An 11713-nucleotide genomic window follows, 5' to 3' on the forward strand; every position below is an offset into this window, starting at 1 on the left:
ATATATATCAGCCAGTTTCATTAACAGATAACTGGAGATAATTCCACAAATAAGGGCTCACACAGAACAAAGTAGGTATTAACAAATCTTAGGGAATGTTAAAGATACCAGGAGGCACAGTAGAGACCAAATGAAGATTGTAGATTTAGAGTATATGGGATACAGGCGAAAGCAAAGAGGTCAGAATTATTTCAAATACCCCCAAACAAGCATACATTTTAATCTAAATACAAGGGTGAAATGTCTAACAATAAATTTCATTATTACATTGTTTTACATATGCTCATATTTACATGAGTTGTGGGCATGTTTCTGGATGCTGGTTTGTACACATGCAGAGACCAGAAGTGTGTTTGGTTTCTTTCTCTATTGCTTTCTTTCTCATTAGGTTCGGTTCATGTGTATCTATTTATGGAGTGCGTATGTGAGTCTGTGTGTGTGTGTGTGTGTGTGTGTGTGTGTGTGTGTGTGTGTGTGTGTGTGTGTGTGTGTGTTTCTGTGTATGTGACTGCTTACTACAGCAATCAGATAGACAAAGGAGAAATGGGAATTAGTTCTTTCCCAGCAATCAAACTCAGATATCAGGACTGGCAAAAAGAAACACTGCTGCTTGCTTGCTAGCTTCTTGCTTCCTTCCTTCCTTTGTTTCTTCCTTCCTTCATTTGTTTCTTTCTTTCTTTCTTTTCATTTGTTCTTTCTTCCTTCCTTGCCTGCCTGCCTTCACCCTTTCTTTCTTTCTTCCTTTCTTTCTTTCTTTCTTTCTCTCTCCTTTCTTTCTTCTTTTTCTTCTTTCTTTTATTTTCTCTCTTCTTTTGTTCTTTCTTTCTTCTTTCTTTCTTCTTCTTCCTTCTTTTATTTTCTTTCTCTCTTCTTTTGTTCTTTCTTTCTTCTATTTATACATCCTTCCTTCCTTGCCTACTTTCCTCTTTTTCTTAACTTCTTTCTTTTTTTCCTGCTTGCTTGCTTTAATTCTGTCTTCTTTTCTCCCTTCACCCCTCTTTCCTTTCTTTTTCATCCTGCTTCTTTTTCTTTCATTGAGATAGGGCTCTTAACTGAACCTGGAGCAGTTATTGGCACATGTCACCATCCCTCAATGTTCATGGGTGCCGGTATCCACATTCAAGTCCTTAAGTTTGTGAAGGAAACATTTTACCCAGTGAACCATCTCAACAGTGTTACTTTGTATTGTCTCTCAGCTTGAGGTCAAATGCTTCAGCTACATGGACTAATCAACAAATGTGAAAAAACCAACTTGTTAATAGGTTGTTCAATCTATACACTGTGGCTTGAGAAGTTCATGAACATCTAATGGATGTCTTTGCTGGTGTTTCTGAAGTTTTCTAGTCCTACTATTTTGGGATTTGAAACATTATCCTTTTTTTACCTTTTGTTGGATATTTTTTAATTTACATTTAAAATGTTATTCCCTTTTCTGATTTCCCTGACATAAGTCCCGTATCCTATCCTGATCCCTTTCTTCTACAATGGTGTTCCCCTCCCCACCTACCCGCCTCTTGCACCCCAGACATTCTCCTACAGTGGGGTTCCAACCTTGGCAGGACCAAAAGCTTCTCCTTCCATTGGTGCCCAACAAGTCCATCCTCTGCTACATATGCCACTGGAGGCACAGGTCAGTCCATGTATAGTCTTTGGGTAGTGGTTTAGTCCCTGAGAGCTCTGGTTGGTTGCCATTGTTGTTCTTATGGGATTGCAAGACCCTTCGGCTCTTTCAATTCTTTCTCTAATTCCTCCAACTGGCGACCCATTCTCCGTTCAATGGTTTGCTGCTAGGATTTGCCTCTGTATTTGGCATGCTCTGGTTGTGCCTTTCAGGAAACATCTATATCCAGTTCCTGTCAGCATGCACTTCTTAGCTTCATCCATTTTATCTAGTTTTGGTGGCTGTATCTATATGGGCTGTATACCCATGTGGTGTAGGGTATGAATGGCCGTTCCTTCAGTCTATGCTCCAAAATTTGCCTCCATGTCCCCTCCTATGAATAATTTTGTTCCTCCTTTTAAGTAGGAGTGAAGCATCTGCGCTTTGGTTATCCTTCTTGAGCTTCACGTGGTATGTGGGTTGTATCTTGGGTAGTTTGAACTTTTGGGCTAATATCCACTTATCAGTGAATGCATACCATGTATGTTTTTCTTTGATTGGAAACATTATTCTTAGGATTTCCACTTTTCTTTAGTAATTGTGATGGAGTTTTAATTTGCTATACAACTGAATGAATGTTTGTTGGGTTATTCTGTCATCTAAGAAACATACTTATAGAAAGAAAAAGACCCCTTCAGGAATTGCCACATTTAAGCAAGCCACATACAAAATGAAGATGATACTAACAATCTGACCTCTATGCACACCACTGTCAGCATTTTTATATATTAAAGTAATTTAACCATGCTCTTCCATATTTTGACATAGATATGATGCATTCTTGAAAAGGTAAAGGAGCCATGATACAAAACACTTTCAATATTGCTATTGTTGTGATTGTATCATTTATACCTGACTTTTAAAAACGCACACTAATTTACAGTCCTTAACTAATCCTGTCATATCATGTTGGAATCATGAAAGATACTTTAGTATCTTTGATGTTATTTGTCAAAGTAAAATATTAGCAAAATATGTCTTAAATTATAGGTAGACTTATTAAGGCACTCAGCAGTTTATCCTAAGGGTTAGCAGAAATTTACTCAATTTGTCAAGAGTTCCAAAATCTAATAAACAAGTATAGTGAGGTTTTGACTTATGATAGCAACATGAAAATGATGGAGAGCTTCTTTTTTATAAGATAAATATCTAAAAGCTAAAAGAAAAATTGAAAACTTTATACTTCTCACATATATTATATTCCAACCACAGTTCCCCTCCATCCACTCCCTCCAGCCTCCCCCACCACCACTTTTCCACTCTCCCAGATTAATCCTGCCTTTTCCCTTCAGAAAAAAGCAGGCCTCCCAGTGATACAGACGTGTCAGGTGAACTGGCATAACAATGACAGTAAGAATAGGCACATACCTCATGTCAAGGCAGCCCAGTAGGATGAAAAGCATTCCAAGAGCAGGCAAGTAATTACATACAATCCTTATTCCCTCTGTTAGGAGTCCCAAAGGAACATAAATTTAGACTACAATAGCATATATACAGAGGACCGGGCTCAGACCCATGGACACTCCCTGATTATCATTTCAGTCTATGTGGTCCCTGGTTAATTGATTCTGTGGGCCATGTGTTTGTTGTGTCCTTAACCCCTCTGACAGAGACCTTTAAACAATCTTTATATGATATAAGTCCTGTGGGATCATCTGGATCACAGGACAGAGAAAAAGTATTTGTTAACCATGAAATACAATGATGAAAATGCTGCAAGTATTAATTGGGGAGATGGTGTGATCAATTTCCATGATAATATTGAAAAACCCCAGTAACACAGCCATACTTCATAGAATTGGAATTCTGAAATAGGTTCCAACAGATGTACTGGAAGTAAATGCAAGCCAGCAAAGAAGAGTGATCCTTCTTGCTTCCAATGTTCTTATGTAAGCCTCCAGAAGAAGGTATGGCCCAGATTAAAGGTATGGTACCACCATACTTCATAGCATTGATCAGGAGATGCTAAATCTTATAATGCATGGTGAACCACTGATGTGATAAGCCAGTTGATCACTGTGATCCAACATGCACAAGAGTATTGCATGGCAAATGATCCCAGGAGTCAATGTAGGGTGATCTTAGCTGAGGTGCATAACAGTGGGAACATGTAACCTAAAGCGGCCTAATCCTGTAGCCAGGCAGGACACCCAGAAGAAGGATAAGGACACTAACTCACCCATAAAACCTTAAACCAAAAATTTTTCCCTGCTTGAAAGAAATGAAATGAGAAAGATGAAGTAGAGAATGAAGGAATGGCCAAGCAATAACTGACCTAACTTGAGACCCATGAGCAAGAACCAATCCCTGACACTACTAAGCTACTCTGTTATACTTGCAGACAGGAGCCTAGGATAACTACTCTGAGAGGCTTTATCTAGTATCTGAGTGAACCAGCTGTATTTGCCCACAGCTGAACATGGGATGGAGGTTGGGGACTCTATGGAAGAGACGGGGGAAGGTTTGAAGGCCCTGAAAGGGATAGGAGCTCCACAGAAAGACCAACGGAGTTAATTAAGCAGGACTAATCAGAACTATCAGACTGAGTCACCAACCAAAAAGCAAACACTAGGCGGATTGAGCTCCCTAGCATATATGTAGAAGACATGCTGCTCAGTCTACATGTGGGTCTTCTGACAACTGACTGGAGCAAGGGCTATTCCTAAAGCTGTTGCCTGACTGTGGTATCCGTTCCTCAACAGGACTGACTTTTCTGGCCTCAGTGGAAGAGAATGCATCTAATCTTTAAGAAACTAGATAAGTCAGGGTCAGGGACACCTTCTCAGAGGAGAAGGAGAGGAAAAGGAAAAATGGGGGAAGGTACTCTGTGAGGGATAACTGGGAGGGTGAGGAGTTTGGGATGGGGAGAAAGAAAGAAAGAAACGAAGGAAGAGAGGTAGGGAGGGGAGGGAGGGGAGGGGAGAGAAAAGAAAAAGATGGTGTTCCTAACAGAAAGACATACTGGTTTGTGATTATTTTCACTGACTAACGGCTTTGCCCAGATGGATGTACAGATTGACGTAGAGCATTTGCAATGACATTCTGAGTACATTATATTGAATGTATAGTTTGATCACACTGGACACATTTTTCTGGGGATGGGATAAAGATCAAAGTAGTACTTGTAGAACTCTAGTAAAACATGTATAAATTCTTACTGCTCCCACCATGTTGCCTTTCCATTCATCCTAGTCATCCATAGCTCTAGAATCCTGGGATGCTTCAGGGACAAACATTTTATATTCTTACTTCTTGGTTTGGATTTAGGAAAATGATTATGTGTTCCATTTTCTTGCTAATTATGAAGCTTACATGAAATATCTTTAAATAAAAATAGCAATGGACCCTATATTTTAAAGAATCTGTCTACATAAAACTTAAATACCTTCACTTTAAAATATCACTTAACCGTTATTTAATATCCTGATATTACTCAGAAAGACCCTAAACTGCAGAGACAAAACTAAGGGAAGTGAAATAAAACTGGCAATTTTCCTAATTAACACAGCAAGCAAGTTGTCTCACTTCAGCATGTGGCGCATAATTGTACACAAAATACACAAGGCCTGCTAGGGCTGGTGACGTTAATTTGATTACTGGTTATTATCACTATGAATATCATTGCATTCCTAAATTAGCTAAATTATGAATACTTCTGCCTGGTCCCCTTGGGAATTGCCTTAAAAATTCCTTGTAAAGTGTTTAAAGATTTTTATTTTTACTTTAGTATTCCCTCTGTCTATCCAATGGTATGCCCTACTTACTCCCTCAAGCATGTCCCAAGACCACCTAAACACGTGTCTATTCTTTATCTGAAGTATTCCCTCTGTATATCCAGTGGTATACCCTGTTTACTCCCTCAAGCTTTTCCTGTGACCACCTAAACAGGTGTCCTTCTTACCCTCTCTTTTAAGAATTCACTACGTCCATTTTGTGATGCTCCACATGCATGGTATAGTTCATTTATTAGAACTTGGCATCATCCCAGTGGGCACATCTTCAAAACAAGATTATTTTTACTTCTCCAGCAAGTATTAATTACCAGCAGCTCTTCAGCAATGGGTAAGGCCTAGAGATCATCTATGCCATCTGTGCTGGAATTTTTGCTGGCTTGACCTTATATTGGTCATGTGGAGGTAATCACAGCTGCTGTGGGTTCATGAGAGTGAAGGCTGCTTCATGTTCAGAAGGTGACATTTTATAGCTCTCTTCCCCAGTCTCCAGCTCATACACCCTCCCCACTTTGTTCTTCTCACCCTTACCATTTTGTCATTTTATTCATTTAGCAGAACAGTAATAGATGGTTTTGCCCTAGATCTATCTAGTCTCAGATTCTTGGATAACTGTGCTGGGAAGGCATTGCTTTTATCTCAAGAACTGAGCCTTAACTTCAACCTAGAGCGGTTGGATACTCTCACAACTTCGGTGCCAGTATTGCTCCTGTATATTTTGCAGGCAGCTCACTAGGCTTGCTCAGGGAGTTTACAGCTGGCTTGTTTACCTTTCTTCTCTGAATAGCATATCAGGTATCTTCCAGTGCCATGAATGCTAGTTAGTGTGGGTAAGGGCTCTATTCAGGTATCATCTTGATTTCTTCATGTTTGTTGAATTGTGTCGGGTCGTCTCCAACTATAGAGCCACAAACATTCCAGCACAGGTGGCATAGATGATTTCTAGGTCTTATCATCCATTTGAGCAGAGCAGCCGATCACCTCAGCAATATCATGGTTTCTTTGGGCCTATATATGTAGACTTTTTTTGACCAAAAACTTCATTAGATTTAGCCCATTTAGATTTAACAGACTGGAGGTCTGTTTGGGGATGATAAATGTCTAATTGGGACTTTGTGTCCATGGACATTTATTAATTCCAATTTAGATTTCATATATATATATATATATATATATATATAGATACGTGTGTGTGTGTGTTTGTGTGTGTGTGTGTGTGTGTGTGTGTTTTAATAAGCTTCTACTGTATTCGTTTCAGTCTAACACTTTAAGTGGCCCTTAGTTTACCTGCTCATCCCCATTTTCTCTCCCTTATTCCATTCTTCTCTTTCCCTCCCTGTTTTATCCTTCTGTTGCAATCTACCTCACCACCTTACTACGACTTTCCTACTGTGTTACCACTGTCAAATATTTTCCTACAGCCTTTCTAAAATGTGGGCAAATTCTTATACTGACATCCATAGTATCAGTTTGAGAGGCAGGTTGCCTAACTTGTATGGGTCTTAGGACTTATTAAATGTTTTATTGCTATACACAATGACTTGGGTGGTTTCTCTGCTGTTAAGTCACAAAATACATGTATCATATTTATTTATACATTATTAAGCTAGAAAAGTAAACAGTTATGCCTTTGGTTTTTGTATTTTCTTTCAGATTGAATAATATCTCACCTTAATGAGAATGGCAGTGCATAGTTTGTTGCACATTTACACCACACATTTGAGCATGCAGTGATTTCAGTTGATTGTTCCCTTCCACAGGGATGAAAATTAGGCACTTGGTTCATTTTTAATGGTCAGTCGTCGTCGTCGTCGTCGTCGTCGTCGTCGTCGTCGTCGTCGTCGTCGTCGTCGTCGTCTTCTTCTTCTTCTTCTTCTTCTTCTTCTTCTTCTTCTTCTTCTTCTTCTTCTTCTTCTTCTTCTTCCTCTTCCTCTTCTGCTTCTGCTTCTGCTTCTGCTTCTTCTTCTTCTTCTTCTTCTTCTTCTTCTTCTTCTTCTTCTTCTTCTTCTTCTTCTTCTTCTTCTTCTTCTTCTTCTTCTTCTTCTTTTCTCTTCCTTTTCTTCTCCCTCTGCTTCTTCTACTTCTTCCCCTCCTCCTCCTTCTTCTCACTTTCCGCCTCCTCCTCTTCTTCCTCTTCCTCCTTCTTTTTCTTATTTTTTGTAAATACAAACATTTTATCCCATGGATGAATAAGGGCTAGTAACCCACCATCCCCATTGGGATCTTAGTTATGAAATGGTATCAGCATGGATACTATAGCAGATTCTGTGAGTCTGAAATTTTGTGTAATGCAAATGAATATTTTGTAATAGTGTATGGCCTGAATATATCTGAAAGTAATGATAATTCTATCATCTATCTGTCATATATCTATCTATATATCATCTACCTATCATCTACACACATGCCTATATATCTATTTGTCATCTTCTTAATTTTAAAACTTAAAAGTCTCTCATATTTGTGGTGAACATACATATATTTCTATACAAAAGTCAATATAATTTACTCATACAATTCCTATTAGATATGAAGCTTCCAGGAAATGTTAACGATATGCTCTTTAAAAAGTTGACCTGAACATGAATATGACTGTTTAACTCATTCCTACTTCTATTCTGTCAGCAAGAGTTATAACACTAAAGCACAGGGCATTGCTTTTTTCTACATTTGGAGGATGCCGAAAGTGCTTTAGTGATGCGCTAGGCATTCTGTATGTGTGAATTTGCTTGCTTACATTAATAAAGTATCTTACATATTAATGTATAACTTGAGACTTTTATGCATGAGTACTGTATTTATATCATTCTTCTCCTTTCCCTCCTTCCAATGTTTCTTATGCTTTTCTTCAAATTCATAACTTTTTCTTTAATTGCTATTGTAACATACACACATATTTATGAATATAAGCTAATGAAGCCATTTAGTATTGCTTGTAAATGCATGTGTTCAAGGTTGATGTTTTCATGTTGGCTAACCTATCACCCCTGATAGAGGGCTCATTTCCAAAGAAGAATGAAATTCTTCTCTTTGCAACCATTAATTGCCTACAACTCTAATTCTAGGTATGAAGCCTTATGAGGTTTACCATATATGTTAGGATGTTAGTGATGTCCTACTTAGCCAACCATATAGTGGAGATTTCTTAAATGTACCTTGCATCTCATAATATAAGACTGTTTCAACAGTCCTTTGGCTGTTAAATATTTTTTCAACTCCATTTTCACAATATTCCCTGAGCCTTAAGTATAAGGATTATAGATATGTTAATTCAGATAGGTACCCAATAGTCAGTTGATCCCTGCATTTTGACTAGTAATAGCTTTCTATAATGGTTTCTGTCTGTATTTTATTCTTAATTTATAGGTTAGCTATTAAACCACTAGTCTATTGATTACCAATAAGTGTCCTGATTTTATATTGCTACTGTAACAAATTACTACAAATGTGGTGGCAGGAAACAATTAAAATTTATTCCTGAAAAACCTAAGTCCATGCTGGGGACTCACTAGGTAAAAGTCCATGTGTAGGTAGAGTACTTCTGGAGTCTATAACGTAACCTAGAGTTATTAACTGCTAAAAGTCTGTTGCAGAGCTGAGATGCTGAGCGCAAGCCACACTGTCTGTGCAATCTTCATTTATTCGGTTATTGTGTCCACCCTTCACAGTGAATAGTCAATAAATTCACAGGGACGATAATCCCCAATTTGTTCTGAATTGAAAATTTCATCTGGTTATGCAAACCTCATAGAATCTGCATCAGTTTGTTTTTTTTTAAATAGAACTAAATATCTGGGAAGTGCTTTGAACATGAGAGTAGCAGTCACTTACTTGAAGGTGTTTATCCTCTTGAAATAATGAAGCAATTTTGATTTCTTTCAATGTATTGTGCATACTGACTTAGGAATAAAACTTTAGAGTTTCAAATTAGAATAAGGGATATTTTTATCAACTGTTTTGGTGACAGTTAATGAACAATTTATTTTGTTTTTGAAGCAGATGTTCTCCGTTTCTATTTCAGTCCAATTAAATAATAATAAAAAGCCTGGATATATAACTGTTCAAAAAAGGTATCAGACATATTCCCACAATGAACTCTATCTTGGTTGACAATGCTGCATTTAACTTAGTACTTTTATCTTCACAAACCTACATTTTATATTTATAACTACCTGTAGTGTTTGTGAAAAAATGAAGTAATTGTTAAAATTTTCCCTTACCACTACTGAACATATGGCATGTTGAATACACTTGATTTTAACACTGACACTGGTTTTATTTTTTTAATGTATTTTCTCAAAGTGATTATTTTAAGTAATTCCGGAGCTTCCATGTTGGGAACAAGCAGTTAGAAGGGAAAAGAGAATCTGGCTTTCATTTGTGCTTTATCTAAGCCTGAAAAGAATATACGACATTTTCAGGTATATGAAATGATTCAATCTGAAATATGCTAGATGTAATCATGAATATAAGAAAAGAGTCATCTACTGCAACATTTCCAGTCAATACACTCATATTTAGATAGAGTCATATTCAGACTCATATTTAGATACTGAATTTCTTGTCTAAAACAGAATGTGTTAAATTCAAACACTGAGACCATTTCATGGGGCTACATATTAAATTTTTAAAAAGTGTTATTTAAAAGTATGATCTGAGCACTGGTGTATGGAATTTATTAGACAAAAACAATTCCTCAATAGAAAAGTTATACAATAATTGCCTTAAGCTGTAAAAAATTCCAAGCTGTTGTCACTGGTCAATATCTCACATTGTTCTTTTCCAGTGGTGAACATTCTTAAAAGATATCATTAGACTGTTACATCTTATAATAGAAAAATCAATGCAATAAGAAAATTAAATTTTACTAATAGCCTTTAGGCAAAATGCAATGTTAAAGTGCATTTTAGGTTCCCATGTGGTTCACAGGCAGAAGGAGAAATGGAATCTGGTTAGCTGCCAGTTCTAAATATTTTTTTTCTCCTTAGAAGCCAGCAGGACTGCCTATGAACTGATCTGTTTCTTCATGCATTTTCTTGATTATCAATGTGAAAATATCCCAATCTAGTCATGTGACAGGTTAGAAATCTGTTGTACATTTAATTCCTTTTTTAGGGCTGGAAAGATGGCTAAATGAGCCAAGATGCTTAGGGACAAACCGAGTCTAATGTCCTTAGTTATCCCCAGGATCTACATGGGAGAAGGTGCAATCAATTTCTATAAGGTGACCTCCAGACTCACACTATGGTATGTACCCCGGTCCCCTCCAGGAAATAAAAAGAAATGAAACAAGTGCAACAAAATAATGTCAAATCAATGACGTTACTGTTTATAATTCAGGAGAAGTTGCTTTATAATCCCCAGAAGAGAGTACACATAAAGAAAAACACCCATCTCATGCACAAAGGGTCTATGATAATTGATATACTCAAGGATATAAAGTATGGGGTCTAGCAACAGAGAAGAGTTGTGCAGGGAGGACAGTGATTGAAAGAGGCCATCTTGAACGGAACCAGAGAACAGCACTTGTGAAGGTGTGTCATTGCAGCAAGCAGTGACTTTGTTTTGTTGGCAGACAGATACAAGAATGAAACTCAACCTTTGACTATTTACAAAGTCTGGTAAAGTCACGCTTTGCTTAATTGACATTGTATAATATAAGTTAAAACCATTCCTGTCTTACAACTACTACCTTCCCACTACAGTGTCTTAAAATGTATTTACTGTCCTTTTAAGATGCAGTGACTATATAAAACATATCACTCTTTATACATTTGATTTCCTCTTAAAAATAATGAAAGCTGGGTTTGGAGAGTTGGCTCCAAGGTTAAGAGCACTGGCTGCTCTTGCAGAGGCCCCGAGTTCAATTCTCAGCAACCATATAGTGGCTCATAACCATCTATAATAAGATCTGGTGCCAGCTTACGGCATGCATGAATACAAGCAGGCAGAAGGCTGTATACATAAAGCATGAATAAATCTTATAAAATGAAAGTATCATTGTAAAGAATTTCCAAATAAAGATACCTTGTGCGAGATTAGCCAGACGCAAAGTTTATGCCTCAGAATGAACGTCTACACAGTTAGAGCAGCCACTATGAAGCTATGGACTTTTACAGTAGACCCTACTCTTTCACAATCAAATATATTTTATGCACTTATCCATAAGAATAATGGAAAATCTAGGACAGCATTAAAAGTAGAAAAAACATTATCTTTTCATCATTTTTCATGAATTATGTGTCTATTTCCTGTGTTCCATCTTTTGTATAACCTATTATTTATCTTGCCTTGTTTTGTTTTTTCTGTATACTGTACCTGC

At 37.3% G+C, this 11713-nt stretch overlaps 1 protein-coding gene across 1 annotated transcript; it reads left to right on the forward strand.

Moving 5' to 3' along the window:
- Positions 1-1099: 1099 nt before the first annotated feature.
- On the forward strand, positions 1100-4536 carry Cops3 (COP9 signalosome subunit 3). The gene is given in 6 exon segments (XM_032896505.1): positions 1100-1109; positions 1295-1322; positions 1324-1389; positions 2649-2785; positions 3271-3335; positions 3337-4536. Coding segments are annotated over 6 exon segments (408 nt in total). The 3' UTR covers positions 3439-4536.
- Positions 4537-11713: the final 7177 nt, after the last annotated feature.

Source organism: Rattus rattus, chromosome 1 (assembly GCF_011064425.1).
Source record: "Rattus rattus isolate New Zealand chromosome 1, Rrattus_CSIRO_v1, whole genome shotgun sequence".
Lineage (NCBI taxonomy): Eukaryota > Metazoa > Chordata > Mammalia > Rodentia > Muridae > Rattus > Rattus rattus.